The 24,868-nt window shown below is 43.4% G+C and overlaps 2 protein-coding genes across 2 annotated transcripts in view; one reads left to right on the top strand and one right to left on the bottom strand.

Moving 5' to 3' along the window:
- The window catches only part of LOC143034964 (uncharacterized), a 127,450-nt gene that overhangs the window by 40,376 nt on the left and 62,206 nt on the right, over positions 1-24,868 (top strand). The gene's annotated exons all lie outside the window — the stretch shown is intronic.
- Positions 1,271-20,169, bottom strand: LOC143034956 (uncharacterized). Its single transcript, XM_076201300.1, has 8 exons — positions 20,043-20,169; positions 19,481-19,533; positions 18,585-18,623; positions 16,664-16,789; positions 12,689-12,933; positions 11,930-12,288; positions 5,222-5,409; positions 1,271-4,546 (listed from the first exon to the last, which is right to left on the bottom strand). The coding sequence occupies exons 1-8, from the start codon at positions 20,167-20,169 to the stop codon at positions 3,968-3,970; spliced, it is 1,716 nt and encodes a 571-aa protein (XP_076057415.1). The 3' UTR covers positions 1,271-3,967.

Here is a 24,868-nt window from a genome sequence, read left to right on the forward strand (position 1 = left end):
GCCCACCCTTGAAAGCGTCTGCAGTACATGTCTTTCTGCACGATCAATACAAAGTGCAGGGATTAAGGAAGTTTCTGTTCTCCAGCATTGTAGAACACATGAACTCGTACACTCAAAATATATAGAACATCAGTCGATCATACTATCATTATGATATACAGGTTCCAGATTCTTTTTTTCTTTTTATGATCAAGCGCTACCCATGTGGAATGTTTCAAAGAAACGATGCGTCACTCAAGCATCCATTCTTCTTCACCAGTCTGGTCTTATCGGGTCCCGGAAGAGATGCGAGAGGAGGAGAAGGAGGGGGAAGGGGAGGGGGAGGAAGAACATGAAAATCATTCCCGTCGTTTACTGTTACAGGGGAGCCAGCAACAACCCGCTAGTAACTGCCTCGACATTTCCAGCTGTGGAGGATGGAAGGGTGGTGGTTCTTCCAAGAGGAAGCGTTCGCAGTAGCAGACTTCTATCTTCGTGGGGGAAAAAAATGATGTTCCCGCCTCCGGGCATAGATAAAGCGATACTCTGAGCACTCTTGTATTTATATATTTATCTACAGTAATTTTATTTTCCTTTGAAATACACAGTTTGTATCACCTCCAAGATGATACAACCCTCTTGAAGTGAATCCTTCAGGTGGAACACACATTTTCTTCCTTGGAGATGAGAACAGTGGCACCCATTTTCTTTCTATGCTTGTTTGTCATGACTTTGAACATGGAACTGAGTTCATATTCTAATTCGAGTCACCGCCGTCGATTCTATGAGGATTCCAGAGCCGGGTTGTTTCCTTAATTCTTCTATTGTGTCGACAGAGGGATTCGAATTGGCGTCAATTTCAGAGTTTTGACCAGTCCGTCTGTCTTTGTGTGCGTGTGTGTGTATTTACCTAGTTGTATTTTACGGGAAGGGGAGTTACGCTCGTGGGGTCTCGCCTTTGTATCTCGCAGTGTCTATTTTGATCTTAAATTCATGAATGGTTTCTGCACACACTATTTTTTCGTCCAGTTTGTTCCAAGTGCCCACCACTCTATGTGGAAAACCGTTCTTCAGATCTCTTCTATAACTATGTTTTTTGAGTTTCTTTCAATGTCTTCTTGTCTCTTGTCCCAGATTAACAAGTCCTCTCTATCGAGTATTTCTGTGCCCTTCATGATTCTATAGTGTGTGTGTGCGTGTGTGGCGCGCGTGCATGCGTGTGTGCGTATTTATGGAAAAACATGTTCCTATACTTAAGGGACAAAATATAGTATTGTAATAGCTGGGCTTAAGTTTATTGATAAGTACTTCGTGCTTCCGAAGAGGCACTGGGACAAGAATACTCTTGCTGCCTTTTGTGCTCACAGACGAGATGATATATATATACATATACAAGTGGCTCCCTCCTCCTTACCCCCCGCCACACACACACCGTGAACAGGGCAAGAAAGACCAGAAAGAAAAGTTGGGAACCCAGGAGTGGTCTGAGTAGACGATATATGAGGATGAATCCTTTATTAAAAGTACAACGTGTCCCTCGTTCAAGGTTCTTCATGTACTTGAAATAAAAAAGATAAAAAATAAACAAGGGATACGTTGTAGTTTTAATAAAGGTTTCACCCTACTCTGATCATTTTGTCGATAATTGCCATTTTATATAACCCTGGAGTGTCCGGGAAGACAGGAACCCGGTTTATATATATGATATGATATCAGGGACGACCGGAAGTTGTCCAGTTGTACCTTTGCCGGATTTGGGTCCCTGGTCCACTTGGAAAAGAAATCCAGGACCGTGAAGTGGATCTAAAAACGGAGACACCTTTATTTTCCAAAAATTAGTACCACTGCCGGGTTATGATTTTCCACGGTTTGTGTCTCATTTTTGCGACATTTTCAGTATATTTATCTTGTGGGGTAAGATGATATAGACTGCAAGATAATGTATTCCAACTAATTCACTGAAAATTAAATTGGAAAAGTTGGATCTCAGTGTCTAAACCTGTCAGCTACCACTGGTACCAGAGATGAATAAATCATTTGACGTTTGCCAGACTAGACTATCGAAGGAGAAGACTGGAACGGTGTTGGTCAATTGAGACTGTTTCCATTTCCGCTTTTTACTTAAACCCTATCTCGGATCATAGCGTCCCTTCAAGTGGAGAGAAATCGTTTTGCGTTGTCCTGAACAACGTCTCTGAAGACGAGCACCAAACAGTGTTTGCAGAGAGAAGACGACCACGAGCAACACTCTGCTGCCGGTTTGTCTTCTGCGGCCACAGAGGAGAAGGAGACGGTGAAGTCCGTCCGTCACCAAGAACAACAACATTCGCGCTCGTGGCTGCAGACACTGCGAGAGGCTCGTGCCAACGGGGGACTTCAAGAGGACACTGGACTTCCATGGGGTTAAGACCACTTTTATTTCTTCGGATTTCTATCAGAACTCGGCTCGAGGAGGTCAATGTCTCCCAGACTAAGTGGTGAAGGAAATCGAATCTTTCGCAGCATAGAGATCCTCTGGCGACAGAGACAGCAAATGTGTACAAGAGGTGAATAGCAGTGGAAAGGCTGATCTAGATAGGTCTCAACCCTTTTGATAAGTCTAGGGGTCCCCTTGGCTGAATAAAATCACCTGGCAAACAGCTGTTGGGGGGTTTAAGTACCAAGCATTTGAGGTAGACGGGGGGGGGGGTGAGGGGGGTGCGTTACTAGCTGAGAACAGTGATTCCCTGCTTAATCTTCTTTTCTGTGACCCCAGTCATGAACCTCATGCCATGACCGCGACCCTAATGTCTTTTTCATAATAAAATGACAAATACAACTCAAATTTTCACTCGACTGTTATTGTATAATGTAGGAATACATGGTTAGATGAAAGAGCAAATGTACAGAGCAATTCAAGGATGGAAGTTATAATATATTGCAAGATATTTTGCTTTTGATATTTCGAAGACCCGATGACCCCGACGGAAAGTCCCAAGACCTCATCTTGGGGGTCGGGACCCTAAAGAAGGGAAGCACTGTCTTAGGGAAACGAGAATTGTGGGCGGCTTCGCAGAATACTGCCGACCTGGCCATGCCACCAACGTGGAATTCTTCAAGTTGTCATAACACAACATGTCCTATCACATCCTGGACCAGGACATGATTACACCAAGCGCGGATGCGACACATCATCACACGGTTCCGAAGTATGAGTCACGCCCTGCACTTCGTAGGACACCCACAGCACCACAGGATATCACAGGATGTCCCTTTCTTTGTGTCACGTCATGACATCGTCCTTCCGTCACTCTTTCGTCCACAATATCACGTCACTCTCGGGCATCACACCGTAGCTTACGGATCCCATCACCATTCACTAGAGAGACCTAGAGTCCTATCACACTCTAACCACCCGTGCTCTTTTCCAGTTCTCGTGCTGCAGTAGCAACGTCGCACCCGATCGTGTGACGGGTGCCGCAGTTCCTCCACACCGTTCTGGGTGAGTGGCAGGGGGGAAGTTTTCCAGTCACTAGACGTTTCCGGGGCAAGACAGGGCAAGGTGGCCTGCTGCCCAACCTGGGGGTCTTGCTACCACCACGGCCGAAGTAGAAGAACAAAAGATAAGAGATATAAGAAGAAGAGGTAGTAGAAGTAAAAGAAGAAAAAAGAGAAGAAGAAGTACGAGTGGAAGATATGGAAGAAATGGAAGAAGGAAGAAGTAGTAGTACAAAAAATCAGAACGAGTAGAAATAGAATGAGTAGAAGAAGGAAGAAGTAGTAGTAGAAAAAATTAGAATGAGTAGAAATAGAATGAGTAGAAGCAGGAGAAGAAGAAGAAGAAGAAGAAGAAGAAGAAGGATAGGGCTGGGAGAAAAGAAGTTTAATTTCGACTTTTTCTTCTGGTCGGTCGGACACCTCAGACTTCGTGAGCGGCTCCCGTTCGCCACGTCGAGTTCGTTGGAGGATGTTGTTCGTCACTGCCTCTTCTCTTTGGGCGAAAGGGTCGTCACTGCCTCGGGACCTCGCTGGGCGCCGGCCGGAAGCCCTCTTCGTCAAAGGTGGAGGACGTGGACCAGAGGAACACCTTCTGGAAGTAGTCGACGAGGAAGTGGAAGTTCCGGTTGTGGTCCTGAGTCTCCAGGTGAGTGTGCTGGAGGATGAGCTGCTGGACCTTGACCTTAAAGACGTCTCGGCTGTAGGGCGTCATCCTTTGCAGGGCAGCCGTCACCTGCCTGGCGAAAAGCTCGTCCTCAACCTCGCAGGAGGCGGCTGAGGAGGACGTGGACTGGGAGGCCGCTCCGGCGGGGAAGGAGGTCGAGCCTGACGGCGTCGTTGCCGGAGGGTAAGAGTCTCTTAGCTCTACTTTGCCCACCACGAACTCGGCATCGACGTCGCCCCCCGCAGGATCCCAGCGCAGAGATTTGGCATGGGACGCTCGCACGTCGTCCTCTTCCTCCTTGCCCTCGTGGCCCTCCTGGTCCTCCTCGGCTGGTCGCTTTATGCCCTGTGCTTTCGTCTGGAGAGCAGAGGAACTCAGGTCGACGCTGCCGTTCTCGTCAGAAGCCTTGGCGTCGACGGTTTCTTCCTACCGTATGAAAAAGATAAAGAAGAATGAACGAAATAATTGATTAGCCACTTTAATCCCCCGTTACATCAACCCTGCAGCAACTAAAGGGTATCGAGTGCCAGCACAAAGAGCTGCATCCCCACTGAAGCTGACGGTGGGTAGAGACTCTGTCTTCTTGTGGCAGGTATCTTTGCTTAGAGGCATAAGTAAGACAACTAGACCAGCCTTCAATCTGTTACCACGCTATAATCAGCACTTACACACTTTTTTATACAAAAATGAACAAGTAGGGGGGAAAAAGACTCAAACGAGACAACAGAAAAGAATCTGAGAAGAGAAGGATAGGAGGAAGATCACGGGAAAGTAGGAAGACTAATTCGAAGGTGGAAGAAAAGGCAGACGAAGAAAAGGTGGGAGAAGAATGGAGAAACGGAGGAGACACTGTAGGGGAGAAAAGAGAGATAGAATTTGGAAAGATGGAAGACGAGTGGAAAGAGATTAAGAAGGAGGGGAGACAAGAAAGGCAGAAGTACTGCAGAGGGGAAGGAGGGAGAGGTCGAGAAGAAAAGAGAAAAGCAAGACGTGAAGAAGGAGGCAGGGAAGACAGAAAGGGGGGGAGAATGAGGAGGAGGAGGAGGAGAACAAATGTCAGAAACAAAGGACGAGGCACGACAAGAGCCTCTCTTGACTCACGTGGAGAAGCTGCTGGTGGGTCCTGCAGGACCTCGGAGTGTTGGCATCCCGCAGGAACTGGAGCCTTGCCATGTGCTGCCACGCCGTCGACGCGTTGGCCCCGGTCGTCTTCCGTCTCAGCTCGACCTTCTCCAGCTGGTCGTGGAAGTAGTCGCGCAGGATCTTGAATTTCTGCTTGATGGCTTCCACTGGGGGAAGAGGGGCGGAAGAGGAGCGGGAGTGGTGTCAAGGACTTTGCTCATGGGTGGTCGGCTGGAGACACAGACTTTTTTAAAGACGCGCGCACACACACAAACTTGGACAATAAGGAGATATAGCCCAAGTTAGAACCATATGTGAAGTTATAGCCGGGTATGGTAATTAGAGAATAAGAGGCAGGAACAAACGAGCGTTGCGTCTTTCCTGTATACTACATTTAGGTAAACACAATTAAGTACCCCCCCCACACACACACACATCAATACACGACATGGCATGATGGAGCACAAAGTGATATAAATCGGTTTGCAAATGATGCAATGACCACGAAGAAACTGGATGATGGAAATCTCAAATTGCTACAAGAACATTTATACAGGGTTTACTATTGAAGCCAAGAATGGGTAAGTTATTCCCATGCAAATAAAGAAAAACTAATGCAAAGTATTGGAAATGGGAGAAAGAGCGAGGAAACCACCAATGAATAATTCTGAGATAAAACAATCGTAGGAGAGAAAGAAGACAAGAATCTGGAAGTGATGATCACGGAACATGTATCACCAGAAACACATATCGACAAAAAGTATATTGAAAATATGTACATAAACAGTTGGCAAACGTAAAAATCATTTCACTACATGGACGGGGAGAAGAGATATACAAAAACAGATGGCAAACGTACAAAGCATTTCACTACATGAACGGGGACTTAACGGAAAGACTCGCTGAAATTTTTCATCCGCCCAAGATGAGTGTATGCCGCGGTGGTATGGTCCCCCACACAGAGTGAAGGATATTAGATCGAAGGAGTACAAAGAACAACAATGAAGATGTTCTCAGCCTGGCAGACGGACCTTTTAAGGAAAAATACAAAAACTGGTTCTGTCTTTGTTTAGACGGAAAAAAAGTGATGGGTCACATGAGTGTTGTATTCAGATAAGCATAAAAAAGAGCGGCACTGACAGGAAGTATCATCTTACTTTAGGAAAGTCGTGCAAAGAAACTGAACTAGTCAAGATGCTTGAGGAATGAAAACATAAATATACAGGTGTCCGTACTAGTGCCCTGATTTCTCCAGGGAGACATTTCACTCAAAAGACAAAAACAAAATTAGAGCCAAATTTGCCCCATGGAGACATAGACCCCGGTGAGAAGAGATGTTTCCCTGAATATTACAATGAAGTAAATACAATAATGTGATACCCCACCAAACCCCAACCCCTATACACATACACAAAAGCAAACACACACACACACACACAAAGGGTAGTACCTTTCGCATAAATATTCTGTAGAAGTTTTTTTTTTCTATTGTGTTCCTTTGCGGCCTGCCGTCTTCCTGCGGCGCTCAGCACAGTTTGGTGTCTGCAATGTTGTTGTCTGTCAATTTTGCTCAGCTCGGGAGGATCTCGGGGAGTGAAATGTTGAAAACTTCCTTCATACCAAGGTCTTTGATCCGAAGACCAAAAGCGACAGACGACTTTATTCAACCGACCGAAGGACCAACGCCCCCCCCCCCTCCGAAGACCCGACCCGACGACATCCTCCTCTGCGTACAGTGCTGTGCAACAGTGAGAGGTTTTGTTTCGGCGGAAAGAGCTGCCAGGCGCCAGACGATTTTATTCCTCTCCCGAACACCACTGAAACCTCTTCAGTTCGACAAATCCTTGTGTAGATTTTCTTCTGGCTAACGGCAGGCGATTTCCTTCGCCTGAAGGCAGAAACCACAGGAAGGAAGGCAACTGACTGACTGACCTGCTCGATGGAACGATCCTTGAGGCAGATTCTCCTGCGGCCAATGTCTCCTGGCGATTTTATTCAGCTGAGGGGATGCCACTGCATCGACCAGCTCTAGGGTCTCTTTGTATAGCCTTTATATCAGCCTATGGACCCTTTTACTTAAAAAAAGACCCTACATCGACTTGAGAGTCCATACTAAGACCAGTTTGGGGCACCCATTTCTGTGGACCTTCAGGTCTTTTCAGGATCCGTTTGAATCGCACACCACCTACGAGGCCCAGCCGTTCTTTGGAAAAAAAAGGTGTTCCTGGAAAGAAACTACTCGAACTCCCACCAAGAATGGGAGGGCTGGGCATCTCACACCCTCGCAAGTGTAGTACATCAAATGTAGCTGAAACTCACGTTATCTCTGACAAACAAATCGTGTCACAAGATCAACAGAGTGAAGCCAACGTAAATGAAATAACAGAAATTAGAAGAAATATTTTAAAGGACATGGAAACAAGGTAGAAAGAGGAGCTCTGGACTTTACTGGATCAGCTATCGAATTGTATGAAAAGATAGTCATGGCACAGGAAGAAGGGGCGTCCAACTGACTTACAGTATTATTGATCTGGGCAAAGGGGTTCAATCTAAAAAAAAAAAAAGGAAAAAAAGAAAAAAAAAAATCACAGATGCCACTGACCTGGGGGTATAGATGGCCTACCTAACAGGTGCTCATGTGGTACACCGTTCGATCCAAACCAAGCGATGGTATGCATGCAGGGTGGATTCATTTGCGTGAGGCATGACAAGATAAGGGACCTCACGGCTGCTTCGTGAGATTTGCAGGGACGTGACCGTCGAGCCAGCACTATTCCGCCCAGAAGGGGGAGAAATTCAGGTCCCGCACCTCCAACACAGTAGACGAAGCGCGAGTGGACGTCAGCGGAAGAGGTTTTTGGACACGGGGACAATTGGCCCTCTTTGACATACGAATGCTTGACTCAATGGATCCCTGCTACAGAAACCTAGTATCTGAGGCGGCCCACTCCCGAAACGAGAGCAAACAGATCTGGAAGCACGAGGAGCGTTGTACAGAATGCGGACTTCGGGTGGGATGGGTGCATTCCACGCTCGACTGGCATAGGTGATGGCAGAAAAGAAACAACCAAAGAGCAGTATTGTGGTGTGGATGAGTCCAACACACACTTCCACACGAATAGAGGTAGCTTAAAAAGAGAGAGAGAGAGAGAGAGAGAGAGAGAGAGAGAAAATATATATATATGTATATATATATATATATATATACATATATATATATATATATATATATATATATATACATATATATATATATATATATATATATATATATATATATAACTACTGGTAACTCTCAGTGATAGTCCCAAAGTTCCAGACTGATTCTGTCCTTTCCCGTCTAATGACGAGCTATAGTACATGGGCGCCCGAGCGTATAAAGTCCCCGCGGTTTGTCCATGGGTAATCATGGATTCATCGATTCGTGTACGTACCACCGCCGTCAAATCTCTACGAGGACTTAGTTTCCCAACAAACATACAATCCATTTAACCAGGGGTGTTCCCCGAGCGAACTGAATTCGGCAATATCTAACGCTTTTTAACATTGTTACACCTCAAAATTAACCATCGGCAAGTGAAAATACAACATATATGATATTCTTATAATTAATCGCATATAGCCCGCGCTTAGCTTGGTCACCATAAAATAAAATTGGTTAACGACACATAAAAAATGGGACGCATTCACGCCGTTTACAGCGTCCCAGCACCTGAGTTCCTCCCATAGCAAAATACAGCTTCACATGCGCAGGCCTACCATTAGTAATCTCGAGTTCTCTTATCAACATTACTCGCCACCAACCACCACTTGACTGGCGTTGATATTGGTCAATGATGATTTATTTGTCAAATAAATAAGATATACGCACACATATCAAATTCTTATAGTGTAAATTCCAAAAATGGTAAAGTGGTCATTAAACTTATGTTTGCAAGTATTATTCACACTTTCACTACCGTGTACACAAACACACTGTTGCCACATATATTCTCGTCACGAGCCTCTTTTCAACCAGTGTACTAGTGCTGGCGATAGTACATACATATGTACATGCACACTTATATGCGTACATACATACACACATGATATATATATATATATATATATATATATATATATATATATATGTATATATGTATATATATATATATATGTATGTGTGTGTGTGTGTGTGTATGTGTGTGCGCGTAAATTTAAATATATATGTACATGTATACGTATATGCACAAAATGCAAATAAAAACACCAGCAATATATGCTCACAAATGCAGGAGTTACGAGGATAGATAAACTAACGAAGCAGCATATGTATATGTCACACAGAGAACTCAGTCGGAGTGAAAGAAAAATTTGAAGGAACGTTAACTTATACATTTCGGCTGTCTACTGCTATGATAATGTGGGAGGCGAGTCAGCTGTTGTTTGCTGATGACACTGCGTTTGTGGCTGGGTCAGGGGAGGGTCTATGGTCGAGTTTGGTAAGGTACGTCACAGGAAAAAGCTGAGAGTAAATGTGAGTGAAACGGAGGCAGATCTTAAAGGAGAGAGGCTAGAGGAAGTGAATAGTTTTCAGAATCATTGTCACACGTATCAGGCAATAGAAGAGTCGGGGTGGAGTTAAACTGGGGAGTGAGGGAAGCAAGTAAATGTCTTGGACAAGTGAAAAGTGTCATGGCAAATAAATATCAGAGGAAATATGCAAAAGACGACCATATGAAGGGGTAACTGTGCCTACGGGACTGTATGGGGAAAAGGCTTAGAATTTAAGGGAGGTATAGAGGGGGACTTTAAGTGTGTTTGAGATGAAATGTCTGAGAAGTATAGTAGGAGCTACGAGGATGAAAAGAATGAGAAAGGAAAAGGTGAAGAGAGCGGCGGTGAGAATGGAGCTGGCAGGTATGGTTGATGAAACAATACTGGGATGGTTTGGGCACATTGAATCAAGAAGTAAAGAAATATTGGCAAAAACAAAATGTGGAAAATAGAGGTGAATGGAGTGAATTTGAGGGGACGACCAAAAATGAGATGGATGGATGGGGTGAAAAAGGCTTTGAAAAAGAGGCTAATGTCTGTTGAGCAGGGAAGGGAGAAGGCAGGGGATAAGTGTGAGTGAGATATGATGAATGGTATATATATATATATATATATGTGTGTGTGTGTGTGTGTGTGTGTGTGTGTGTGTGTGTGTGTGTGTGTGTGTGTGTGTGTGTGTGTGTGTGTGTGTGTGTGTTAAGACATTCTGACTAGTTGAAATGGGTGGGAAGAGGAAAGACTGCAGCCTTAGAGTTTTATTCTTAACTAGTTTCACTATAAGATTCTTCAAAACACTTCTTTTGAAAAAGCGAAACTAGTCAAGAATAAAACTCGGATTAAGATTAGTCTTTCCTCTTCCCACTCATTTCATATACATATATATATATATATATATATATATATATATATATATATATATATACACACACACACACATATGAGAAAGGGAAAGAAGGAGTGTGAGCAGGTGAAGGAGGAGGGGATTAATTAGAAGGGGAGCGTGAGGCGAAATAAGATATTAAGGAGGAAGATATGAAAAAAGAGGAGGAAGGAAAGGAGAAGGAAGAGGAGGACCTGGGAAAGAAGGAAGAGAAGGAAAAGGGGACAGAGGAAGATGAGCTGAAGGAGTAGTAGTAGTAGTAGTAGTAGTAGTAGTAGTGGTAGTAGTAGTAGTAGTAGTGGTGGTGGTAGTATTAGTAGTAATAGTAGTAGTAGCAGTGGTGGCAGTAGAAGTAGTAGTAGTAGTAGTTGTTGTTTAAGGGGGAGGAGGAGTAGAACGAGTTGAAGAAAAAGTAGGAGGACGAGGAGAAAGGGGGGAGTAGACAAACAAAACGGGAAAAAGAAGAAGGAAGAGAAGGAGTTGGTGGAGGGAGAGGAGTGGCTGATGGAGGAGGAGAAGGAGGAGGAAGCGGAAGAAACTGAGAAGAGGAGGGGGAGGAAGAAGAGGCTGAGAAGAAGGAAGAGGAGACGAGGAAGGAGGAGGAAAAAGAGGAGGAAGTGGAAGAAGAGGAGGAGTAGTAAGACGATGAAGAGGTGTGGGGGAGAAATGACGGAGGAAGAACAGAAAGAGGAATAAGGGAAAGGAAGAAATAAGTAAATGGGAATAAAATCTGAATGGGAAGGAGATTATGATAAGGAGCAGGAAGATGAGGAGAAGAATGAAGAAGAGGAGCTGAGTTGTTGTGTGTGAAGAGTGGTAAGAGTTCTATGAAAGGAATAAGCAGGAGCAGGGGGAAGGAGAGAAAGAGAAGAATGAAGAAAATAAGAGAGCTGAGGCGTGGGAGAGAGGGGCGAGGGAGTGTGAAGAAGAGCGGGACGAGAGGGAAGAGGAGCGAGAGTAGAAATAAGAGGAAGAGGAACAGAATGAAAAGGGATTAAATGAAGGAGGAGGAGAAGGAGGAGGAGGAGGAGGAGGTTGTGGAGGAAAAGCCGGAACTGAAAGAGGAAGATAGGGAAGAAGGCTACTACGAAGGCTACAAATACGAAATGAATAAAAAAGTGGAAGTGGAGGAGAAGGATGAGTAGGAGGAGGAGTAGGAGTAGGGAGTGGGAGGAAGCAGGAGTGGTTTAGCGTTGCCACAACTCCTCCTCCTCCTCCACTCCCCGGACACGCATCATCTCCACTCCCCAGAGTTTATCTCTTTCACTCACCAGGCTTGTTGATGGCTTCGCTGATCTGAAGAAGAGTTTTGTCCCGAAGTCCCCGCTTGAAGTAGTCCTCGTGCTTGACGTTCCACAAGTACGGGTGGGCCTCGTACATGTCGATGAGCATGCACTCCTCCTCCAAAGACCAGCAGCACCTCTTGCCCTTGGTGGGCATGGCGGCGGCGACGGCTGCTGCTGCAGGTGGTAGTGTCTGGGAACCCGGCTGTTGAAGCAGCAGCAGCAGCGGCGGCGGCGGCGGCGGCCGGGGCAGCAGCAGCAGCAGCAGCTGGCTGGGAACGGCGGCCTCTGGAAGCAGCCAGCCAGGCAGGCAGGCAGTCAGGCAGTCCGTGTTTCCCTGGCAGCACCTGAGCAGAAACTGCTCGCGCTCCTCGGGCAGGACTGTCGACTGCCTCTCTCGCTCTCTCTCTCTCTCGAATTGGACTCAACCCAATATCCGCCCGCCTGCCTGCCTGCCTGCCTGCCTGCCTGCCTGCCTGGCTGGCTGTTCGTCCGCCCAGCCAGCGGCTCTGCCCAGCCCCGTCCCCTGCCTGCACCGGGGGTTTCCGGGGAGTCCCACCATCTGCGCGCCTACCACTTGCTTGCACAATGAGTGATGACCTACACCGTGGATGGCACCATGCCTCTCCTCCCCGTCCCGTCCGTCCCCCGCCTGCGCGACATCCGTTCCATTATTTAGCCCTCTTTTCTCTGCGACGTATGGGGGCAGAACCTTTTTTTTCTAGCTTGTTTTGTACACCGCCATACCTGGTCAGCTTTTGCTTCATTCTACTTGACTTTAACCGACACCTGCGTCGTCTACAGCGCCTCCAACAGCCCCTAACGCCTTGCATTCGCCCATCTGGAGGGACAGACGGTCTCCCCTTCCCCACCTCAAACCCGTTGTCCTGGCTGCCGCCGCTTTCCCATTCTATTCCCTTCATCTCGGCGGCGCGGCGCGGCGTCCCATCGGGAGCGGGGGGCGGATGAGAGCCATTTCGAGGGAAGCCGCTCTGCCACACCGGGTGGAACTTCTTTTTTTTTTTCAAACTTTCTTCTTTTGGCTGCGCTGCTCGCCCATTCTATTCGCCCACGTGTAACCCTTTCTCAGGCCTCGTGAAAGCACGGTGCGGAGGAATTTCGGATTTTTGTTTTCTAATACTTGGAAAAACAAAAAAGGGATATATGCATACATACATACATGTATATATATATACATATATATATATATATATATATATATATATATATATATATATACCAGTGAAAATGCAGTAACACATTTACAGAACACAACTGAAACCACAGTCGGAGTAGAATAAAAGACTGGTGACAGGGAGTCTATATATTTCGACTGCTAACTGCAGTCCTCTTCAGTAGTACAGAGTAGGAGGAGGAGGGTACTATCTTATGTAGGACGCTCTTACAGAAAAGGGGGACCGGGAAAGGACCATAGACGATTACTCTTCTTCACGAGTGACCTGGTGTTCCTGCGGTGTCGGGTCAGGTGGAAGAAGATGCCTGTTAACGATGTTGGTGACCATAAGTTCGGATATTATATGCCCTTTTAAAATAACCATATTATCCCAATATAAATACTTCAAAGGGGCAGTTGTCTCCGGATATAATATATAATATATAGACTCCCTGTCTTCGGAGACAATAGGACAAAAGAAAGCATACCAATTCTAATTCAAGTGTAGAGGCCTCAAAACCTCCTCTGTGGAAGAACCCATTTCATAAATGGGTGGGGAAACGTCACGGGGAAGAGTATTCTAGACCCTCCCGATGAAAGGAAAGAATGTCACATCTGGTTCTTGCTAAATTTCACAGAAAAGAAGTAAGGTCTTAAGAATCTTTGTAAGCTACACTCATGTTTCATATTTTGTGTAGTGATATTTCTATACATTATATTTTGTACATTGTAGATTGGTAATTTTGTGTAATGGTATTTGCAATGTGATCGTGCGATTTGTTTGTAAATGGTCCCTCGAGCCCGATTCGAACCGTCACGTCAGCATAGGTTAGCGGCTTAGAGTCTAGCGACTTCTCTTTCACTCCTAACTGTCGCTTCTAACAGTCAACACCTCAACAATGGACTAGCGTGTTTGGGCGAGTTCCTTTGCTATAATTGTCGAAGTAAGCCATTGTGTATTATCATAGTTCATTAACAATGTATATATTGTAATCAATGTTCATTGGTTACTGTTTGTCAGTTGATTATATTGTTTAGGATCATATCTGTTCTTTACGTATTTCTGTAGTACTAATTATGTTTTATGTAGCGTGAAATTGAATGGACCATGCCCTTGGTCCAACTCGCTGGCGGCAAGGCTCGAACTGCCGTCACCTCGATCTCCGCCGCAAGTGGCGACGCTCTAAGACGCATAAACCGCTCCATCTTTCCCACTTACCAATCGTTATTCTAAACCTTTTTCCTTATTCGCAACCCCTTTAAATCACAAACCGGTTCATGAACTCCCTTCTAGAATTGATCAAAAGAAACAACAACATTGGTGTTATGTGTAACTAACAAAAACGTCGTTTTCTTAATTCTTATTTTAGGAACCGATCTAAACGTTTATTGTCCCTCGGCCTTTCCAGGAGGCACCAAGCTATCCACTTCATAAGAACGATGGCCATGAACATGGGGTGGTGGACAGGGAGAGGCTGAAGATCAATTATTTGTTAGATAATAGACGTTGCCAAGAAGGGAAGTTTGTTTACAACTTGATCAAAAGCACGCAATGGCGAATACATCCCCTGTGCTGATTCAGCAGTTTATCCAGAATTAGATACAATTTCTTGGTGAATGACGTAACGTTCTTGAACATTTAAACTATTCTAGTGATAGTACAGTTTTGCACTTGTGTTTGTTAGTATAGAATAGATCAATAATGCTTAACGTTTCTGAAGAGAAAACTAAGAGCCGTTGAAGAAGTTGGGAAGTTGTCCCAAGAAGAAATTTAGCGAAATTGGGTTTTGGTAGCGGCAAAAGACGCTAAGTTTTCTGCCCCAATGCAACATAATCGAAAGATCTGAAGTCAAGTGGTCTTCAGCTATTTATAATAGAATCTTGGAGTTCAGAACGTGAAGGACGTCTGCAAAATGATATGAAATATGTAAATTACTATTGTCAACACACAAATGTAGAAGGAATGATGTGCGGTGAAGTCATTCATGAATGGAATATTAGAAGACAAAAGAGAGTCCTAAAATCATCAGCGTGAGGAAAGATCAGTGACCGTAAACAGCAGTTGGTACATAAAGGTCGGAAAGAGAACCAGAGTTGAAGAACCAGTGTCAACGAGAGCCATTGTTGGAAGGTGGTTTAGGCAATGAAAAGCTTTTGGCATGTCTAGCGTATCCGAATGGGCCTCACTAGAATCACCTATTATAATCTATCTGTTAGGCATAGACTCGAAAACCTTAAATAAGCAGGAAATTGAAGATAAAGGCCAGTAGTTGGGAGGAAGTGGTCAATAACATCTGGGGCAAGTTTAATGTAGACTTGTTTCCAACATGAAAGCTCAGAGGAAGTTGGTAGGCAGAGTCGGAAGAGTTTGCCACGGCAGGGAGCCCGCACGGAAGAACAGTTTTCAAAGATCACGTGACACTCCATCTGGAAAGTAAGTGTCAATGCCAGGCAGGGCAGAGAGAACGTCCTTGGACGAAACGGTTGTTAGAAATTTAAAAGCATGAGTAAAACAGAAGGAGCAGGAGGAACATAAGAATGGAGGAGACTGCAAAAGACCATAAGGCCTACACCAGGCAGTTCCATGTCCGTTACTACCTATCATCCCCATCTAAAGTATAAACTTATCTTTCTCTAAAAACAACCAATAGTTTCGGCGTTCAATACATGGTTACAATATCAATTCCATTCATTAACCTTTCGGTTGGTAAACCAGTTTTTGCCCATTTCCTCTTAAAACTGTCCTACTTAAACCCATTGCTACTAGTCCTACCTTGTTGTCTTCATATGATGACCTTGCCTGCATCACCCAGTAAGGGAATCACCCAAGATAGGTTTCAGCAACGTTTCCGAATACGGTTTCTGCTCATACCTTAGGCAGAAGGCACAATCATACCAGTCCCTACCACCACCTCCATCGCGCTTCCTACCATTTCTACTTTTGTCGGAAAAAGAGGGAGCTCCCTTGAGGAAATTGTTTCCCCGTGTGGCAGAGATCTCCCCATAAAAAGATGTTTTGTGCCAAGTGATGAAGATAAAACTGTTTGGGGTTCAATCGTTTCCTTTCCTGTGTACTGTCTTCCCAGATGCATCCCGAGTTCCATTACAATCATTTGTTTCCTCAGAGGCATCTACTAAAAAGAAAGAAGGAAAAAAAAGAGGGGGGGGGCAAGAAGAGTCCTGGATTCACTCTGAAGGCAGAACCACTGGGGTGACCGCGGGAAAGGTGGCTTGAAAACACCAAGGAAGCCATTACAAAAAGAGGGACAAACACGATGAAGATGAAGACGGATATGGAAAAAAAAAGACCTTATCTCGACAGGACGGAGTTCCAAAAACAAGAAGTTGGTAAACAGAGACATCTACTGCCACCTCTTACTACCATGATCCTGCCCACCACAATGACCGTCAAACTCACTGTTACCACCATATCCGCAATGGTGCCCACCATCATCACAAACCAAACATCGCTGTCACTCTTCACTGTGACTACCATGACACATCCATCCCCATGACCATAATGAAGGCACCACCGTCATCATCATTACCGCAGATATCATCACATTGTTTTCGACCTCACTTTTCTTGCACCAAGCCTCCTTCAACTCCTCCAGAAATCCCGTTCCAGAGTCAACAAAGAGTCTCCCGCGCATCCGTTGTAGTCTGGGGACGCCCTTCCACAAAGGCAAACACGGGAATAAAGAAGTGATATTCAACTCTATAGGAATGGATTCAACTGTGTGCAAAGTATGTTTTTTTTTTCCTTTTGTGTAAGAAACGTTTAAAACGCTGCCCTGTTTACATTTCGTTAAGAGCTATTTAGTGCAGAGAATCGCTCTCGAGTTTGGCCGTGAATGAGCACTCTTCTCGTTGGTTTTCTAACAAAAAAGGTCGAAAAGAAAACTGTCCTAGACGAAAACTTTGAAACGAAGTCGGAACCAAACTTGTGTCCCCTTTACAAAAAACACATCAAACGCAAACAAAAACATGGAACTGGCATCCTCAGGACATGTTGACTCGGGCCGCCCCAGGGGACGATTCTAAGCCACTGAAGAGATAATCCCACACTGGAATCGGATTAAATTTGATCAGAACAAAATTAAACCCGACGCTCCTCCGCCCAGAAGCTTAAGATTTATTGTCCCCAGCCGAAAATAAATGAATGAATAGATATAATATTACGTTCTTCGCTGTGACATCGGGGTCTGATTTGACTAGCCAACAAGTACAATAGGCTATCGCTTACAGCGTTTCAATATCTGGCGCTCTCAACAGCAAAGAACTGGACGACGCGTTTTATAGATTTTCCCGCTGTAAACACCGGCCTCCTGCATTATTATGCAGCTCAGGACTGTGATGCTGCGTCCTCACACCCGGGTATTGCTCCTCAATAAGCGAGTTCCTTGCACCTGTAGGCGCTTAATTGTACCTACATAATGAAATGGTCTGTTGTTTGTCTCAGCATGACTTAGTGCACACCTGTCGACACTATAAATATATATATATATATATATATACACACACACATATCGTAAATGTTACCTGGATATCCCGGTAGATGTTTCAGCTACACGATAACTAAGCAGTAGCTACCGACAGATATCCCCCTGTCATTTCCAGTCCTTGTTATATACACTGCACGGGAGCTTCCAACTCACCTCTATGCTTGATACTATTGAAACCTTGTGAACCACTTCCTCAGTTGTTTAGATTCAAAACTAGCATAAGTAGAATATTTAAAAGGATCAACCTGTTATTTTTTTGCGGGAAGCGAGGAAGACAGGTGCGACATGATGTGATCAAAAGATCATAACACTGATGAAACGATCACGTCAGAGTATCGCCATGTCAACGGGATAGACAAAAATTACAAAGGGAACAGTCGCAACCAAACAATAGGACCAAAATCAGGCCGCCTTTTCATATTCCCCACCTCCTCCTCCTCCCCCACTACCTTCTTTGCTGCAGCACTTCCTACTCTATCACGTTCCCGTTCTCCACCTCTCCCACTCCCCCTCCCGCCTCCATCACGTCTCCTCCAACAAGCTCTTCCCTTCGACCTCCCGCCTCCCTCGCCTACCCGGCCTCTCCATGGTACACGAAGTGCCCTCTCTTTCCTTCCTCTCGCATATCTCCTCACGCTAGAAAACATAAACAAACTTGTGCGCATGCTCACAACCACACACGCAATCTCAAACAGAAATTCAAACATAAACGAAAAAGCACACACAAGCACTTTAACAAGCACAAACGCAACTGGAAATCGAGACAGATCCAAACAGAAATACAAATATAACCACAAATCCAGACATAAACACAATCACATGCAAGGCACAAACACGAACACAGACACAACAGGCACACACACACAATCAGAGGTATTACATCAACAGAGGACAGGATTTGGTCTAGGGCTACAGGATGACCTTGAAGGGCTGGGGGGAACCTGGATGCAAATCACAGGCTGACCTTGTCTTCGGCTGCTTGCACGATCTGGTTTAGTGGCCTCTGTTTAAACGAATAAAATCCAACTTGTTTTCGTGCTACTTAAATATCTATCTCTCGAGAGGGATCCACAGTAGAGGAGTGCTGGAACACAGCCACTATGCTTTAGATGACCAAGACAGGAATCCGGGTAGAAGGGGAATTGAAATGCAGTTCAGTATCCCCTCGTGAGTGGCGAAGAATTGCCCCTTCTTCTATGAGGCCAAAGTGGTTAAGAAAAATTTGCTAGACAATAATTAGCGACTCCAGCCAGCAGAGAAAAAGTCAAGGTCAATTAGAATAACACTCGAATCGCGATTCAAATTAATTCGATGTAGGTCTGGCGAAAGTCATCTGTTATGGACATCACTATTCATCAAAGACAATGACGATGCATGGAGAATGAACATAATTTCTGACGTCACTGCGAAGCAGATGGCGCCACGGGTAGGTTTTACGAGAGTGGATGAAGCAGACGACGTTTTGGGGATAGGTCTAGTAATCTTGAATCGCAATAAATAAGAAAGGAAAGAGTTTTTGTGTAATTTATTTAGCTACTATTGACTTTGATAAATACTAAAAACATATTCCGGAAAAACAGACACATTTAATTTTCAAAGTAGTTACGAGATACATCTTCCTTGGAGCACCTCATAGGTTAAGTCCCATAAGATCCCAAGTTAGGACCTCTGTGTTTCTTATTTCAACCCTTAGCCTATTTCGAGCCCTAGGTGCAACTGCGTCATTCTTTTTATTCCCCTGGATGCTGATGTAGCCCAACACTCTGATGAAACTATAGTTGGAGTTTCTACAGTAGCGCGCGAATTGAGGTCAGGAGGAAATGTTGTCAATGGGCAATGTTGTCACTTGGCTTAACATACCGCAAGCTGTGTACGAGGGGCCTTGAGTTCATGTAGACCACCAAAGAACCAACCTGCGAGATGGGAACACGTTCCAAAGTCCCTTGGATCGAAGTGACTTTGAACTAAAGCGTGGAGGAATCAGCTCTTCTCCGACGGAAGATCAGATCATCTCTCACGAAGATCTTTACTAACAAGAAAAGCTCTAACCTGCTGGCCTTGAAGGCCAGAGGAGGAAGTAATGCTTACATCTGAAGGATCAAAACCTTGCTCCACTTGGGCCTCAGTACAATATTGGATGTTTTATTTTTTCCCAAGGTCGCTCAGCTTGTTCCCCAAGACCGCTACAAGAATTGAGATAGTGTAGATCGTTATCGAGCAGACCTGTTGGACGTGAAAGGTTCGAGTGCTTTTTTGCACCATCACTTTCATGACCCTGGTTCGAGGTACAGCTCTCTCCTTGAGATATATCCTTGTTAGATGTGAGTCACATCTATCCAGACCAGCGGACTCAGTTTAGGGTGAATTACTGGAGGAGGAGAAGAGACTCCTTTTGCACAGGAACCTATGCATAATGGATTACGACTTTGGAACCGATATCTTAAGGCCGATCCTATGGCAGCAATATGTTGCTGTGTCTTGAAAAAGCACTGGTGTCTTCCAACTACAGTATGGTCAAGATTGCCCGTGTGTGACAATCTTGCAGCCATGTATAATTTTTGTTAGGCCATAATTGTGTAATGTGGATATATGTATTATTTATCTATATTTTTGGTGTATGGTCAATAAAACATATATCTATCTACCATGGTCTTGGATGACATGCTGCATAACGTGATCGATAAGTATCACTCTCCCTAATGAGACCTCACAGCATTATACATAGCTGTAGTTGATATATTTATGAGTGCTATGCTACAAGTTATCTGAGATGCATGTACTCGCAGTATGCTTCACATTTTCGTGGTTTTTGTGTACTTTCATTTGCGTGGTAAGTGCGGTTGCATGAGTCAGAGAAATTTTGTGTTCAAGTCAGAAGACGCGTCGGTGTGCGTGTTGGGTTAGCATGTGAGTGATTTTTGTGTGGCGATCTATAACAGCGTTGTCAAAGGAGCGTAGTGCTGGCTGGGTAAAACTGAGGTGTGTTGGTTTGTGGTTTAGTTCTAATACGTATTTACGCCACTTCTGTTCTTGCTTTTGTCTATTACTTTGTCGAGCTTTTCCGTTCTATTGTATTCACAATGTCATGAGTGTGTGGGATAGGCGTTTAAAGCCTCGTTGACACGGGGGGCTAGTTTAGTAGCCGCTAGTGCTAGTTAATGCAAGTTAACTTACCTAAGGGCAAGAAAGTGTTGACACTAGGATATCTTGGAGGCAAGTTGACTAACGTTCCGTTGACATTGTGAAAGTAGAGGGGTAGATTACAAGTCACTAGCACTAGCGGCTACTAAACTAGCTCCACCGTCTCAACGAAGTTTATGGTTACTGCATTCTGTATCAAGACAGTCTGTTTCTCATGTGTTGTTCGGATTCTACTATTCTGCGTTACCTTGGGAATGTATTGATTGCATGTACGTTTCACGATGTGTAGAACGTTCGATCTATACCTGTTGTCGTCTAAATATAATCATAATCCCCTTAATAATGTGAATGCCAACCACTAAATTTCAAATGAATTATAACTCCTTCACTATTTTCTAGTGTGGTAAGCTCATGCTGCTCCTAAAACTTTGATGAGGAATGAGTGACATGGGTTTTACCTTGTGTCAAAGAATGCAGGCATCAAAGTATATTCTCTTAGGCCCACCTGTTTCTTTTGAATAAACATTCAAATGACCACAATAGAAGATGGGAGTTTCACAAATTATTTCAAAGACATTTGTTTTTACAAATATGACGCCGTCATATGAGATATTGACTGTTTGTTTTGTGTAGTTAATATTCTTGAGACTTTGGTGACACCCCCACGGGCCATAGTCACGCAGCATTCCTACAAAAGATTATAAAGGAAAGGCATGTCGACGGGAGACCTTTTGGTCCATCACTAGGTCAGATGTGGAAAAAATAGAATAAAATAAATAAACGAATAAACAGATGAATAAATAAATAATTAAGTAAACAAATAGATAAATTAAATAAATAATGATAGAAAGGATGCTGATCACTTTTAATTTCTACTAATCCTTCGTTCTGTTGCCTCCTCATTTAATTCTCGTTTACACGAGGCAAACTAAGAGGCAAGTCAAGAGTGCAAGTTACTTGAACTAGAGAGGAAAGCGAGCAAGTACATGTTCACACAGTCTAAATCAGAGACAAGTGGTCTGTGTGAACATCCACGACTCAACCTCGGTAGCATATTGATATCCCCAGGGATGGAAGAGCTGACCATTTCCTACAAAATACTGATTGCATAAATTTGAATCTGTACCAATTTGTAATCTGAAACAAATCAAAGGTCAATTTATTTATGTCAAGAAATCTTAGTTGGTATTCTTCATATATTCTGTATTTTTCGTCACTGTTTCGTCAATCGATAGAGCAATGTATTCCCTAGTAACCTGCGAATGCTGCATCAACTGATTGTATATCAACAATCTCAACTTCTCCACTGCACTTGACGTGTCGGTTGCACATTTCACGGGCTATCAATCATTTGAATTGATATTGTCGAAATGACTTAATGCCTTGCTTTCAGGAATGAAGCCTTCAAAGACAGACTTTTTACACAGTGGAAAAAAAAAACTTTGAATAAATTGGCTGAGGAAATGATGTCAATTTTTCACAAGAAAAAGAAAATAGTGGGAATAATTTTGCCTCAGTGAATTTGGGATGTGCGACAATGGACTACACCCGAGACATTCACATGGTGATTGTTGCTTCATCATTTTATCAAAGGAAATGGTTAAGTTTTGCGAAAGGGTCACGGAAGTTCGCAGAGAAGTACATATATGAACTGCGGTAAGTATAAAACAAAAATAAATACTATTTAAATTATTTTCCTCAACTGATTTATACTACTACAGTAATGTAGTTAACTTCAAATACTTTTATTTCTGTTCATATCAAGGCACTGTATAGTGGGTACATCAAACGGGAATGATGGTTAGATAATGAGAAAAAGAGGAAACTACAGGACAGGTAGGTTAATACGTAACTAGATACTGGTCTCTTGAAATTGAGCGTCGTATTATCATATCAAGTACTTGACATATTATACGATAAATCAACTTATCTACTTTCAATCACTGAACAACAATTAAACCAGAGGAAGATATTGTGTTGGCATGTGCACAGTTTTGTGAGAAAGTAGTCCCCAACGAAAAGAAATAGATATATTTGTAACAAAACAAAGTTGTATGAGAGAGGTTTCTCTCAACTAAGTAAAATTGCTTGGCGTTTGTCAGGAAACAAGAAGTAATCTTAGAGATGTTTTTTTCGGAATTAGTGAGTTACCTGAAGTTCTAAACTTGTGCACAAACATGGCAACAGGGCAAAGGGAAATGGCCCCGAGAGGAAACTCAGTGCACGGAAAGAGGACTCAGGAAAAATAGGGAAACTAACCATGGCGGATGGCACAATTTGAGGCAGTGCTGCTTAGTTTAGATGCATGACAGTGTAATGAACTAGCTAACTAACACTAAATTAATAACACTGAAAAGCACCTATAGCATTTACTGATACATGAGAATAGTTTTCATATATTATGTAAATTTGGATATTATAAATAAGTTGGTCAACAAGCGATCGTAACTGCAATGGTATTATTCTACATTACATTATGTTCTTTTTCTTTCTTATATACAATTTTTTCATTAACTGTTATTCGCTTCTCTATTCTTTTTCTTATTTATTGGTCTGCTTAATTTATCTATTCATTCACTAATTAATCTATTCGTTTATCTATTGATCTATTATTTTTTATTTATCTATTCATTCATTTACTTATTTATCTATTTATTTTTTATCTATTCCAATTTAATTGTTCAAGAGATTTATTTCTTCTAATGAAATTACTTTTAACAGAGAAGCTATGCAAATAGACTCCACTAATTTCGCTACAGGAGGAGGAGGAGGTATTTGTCTGATAAGGGCGGAGCGAAGGCGCCGAAGCGCGTGGCGTGGCGTGGCGTGGCGGGCCAGAAGGGATCACACAAAAAGACTTTGCCAAAACTAACGTCGTCTGGGGAACACGTCGAGGATATTTGGCACGCGATGTACTGTGACACTCTCACCCTTTGTCCTCAGCCATCAAACTCCTCAACTTACACTGTATTGTGTCACTTACAGTATTTAACCTAAACCATCAGACTCTTCAACTTCTTCAATTTCCTCACCATCGATTAGGTTACCTTTAATTTGAACGCTGGAGTTGGAAATCTTCCACAAGCCATGGTGACAAATAATTTAGTGTCATTTTAGACATGTGACTCTTAAAAGAGTAATCAACAAATAACTTCTGATTTAACCTGAATGTGCATGTAAGTTCAATAATACATTCGTTACCATGGACCAGTCCCATTGCTGATGCTCTTCAAGGAAGTCACATGACGTTAATGTTACGGGAACGACAAGGTGTTCGTCCGTTCTACCCTGAATACATTCAAGTACAACGAAAAAAAATCTTTCCAATAGCTAAGGAAAAGTTCTAAAATCGATACGACAGTATTTTGTACTTCAGTTTGGTTATTACATGAATGTATGCATGCATGTATATATATATATACATATATATATATATATATATATATATATGCAAAAGAAATCACTAAGCACACGTGGTTTCTACAAAAAAAAAAAAAATATATATATATATATATATATTTATATATATATATATATATATATATATATATATATATAAAGTAACGTAGATGTCGTAACACACGAATAAAATAAAACTTAAACCCACTCTCGGAGAAAGATAAGCTGAGATACAGAGTAAAACCGTATATTTCGACCACTGACTGTGGTCCTCTTCAGCAGTTACAATTATAGGGTACATAGACAAGATGTTATATACAGAGGAGGAAGGAGCATTGGGGGACTCAGTAAGCCTCAGGTCACTTGCCCCGAGTGAGGTCGGACGTTATGTGTGTGTGTGTGTGTGTGTGTGTGTGTGTGTGTGTGTGTGTGTGTGTGTGTGTATGTGTGTGTATGCATGTATTTAATGACCTAATTGTTACGGATCTAGCTGGGGCCCTTACAGACCCTCACTTGATTTTTCGTCGGATGAACATACAGGGCGCAGGATCCCTAGTCTCATCACTCCGTTCCACTTAAGGGGTTATCACTGGGTTATTTTTCCTCCCACATCCAACCTCCATTCGAATTACTAGAATATGGCTTCGCTTGCAGAAATCTAGACTTCTCTAAGAACATTTCAATAGTAGGTTTAACATTCGTATAGGT

Source organism: Oratosquilla oratoria, chromosome 18, assembly GCF_046742065.1.
Source record: "Oratosquilla oratoria isolate Oo_2021 chromosome 18, ASM4674206v1, whole genome shotgun sequence".
Classification (NCBI taxonomy): domain Eukaryota; kingdom Metazoa; phylum Arthropoda; class Malacostraca; order Stomatopoda; family Squillidae; genus Oratosquilla; species Oratosquilla oratoria.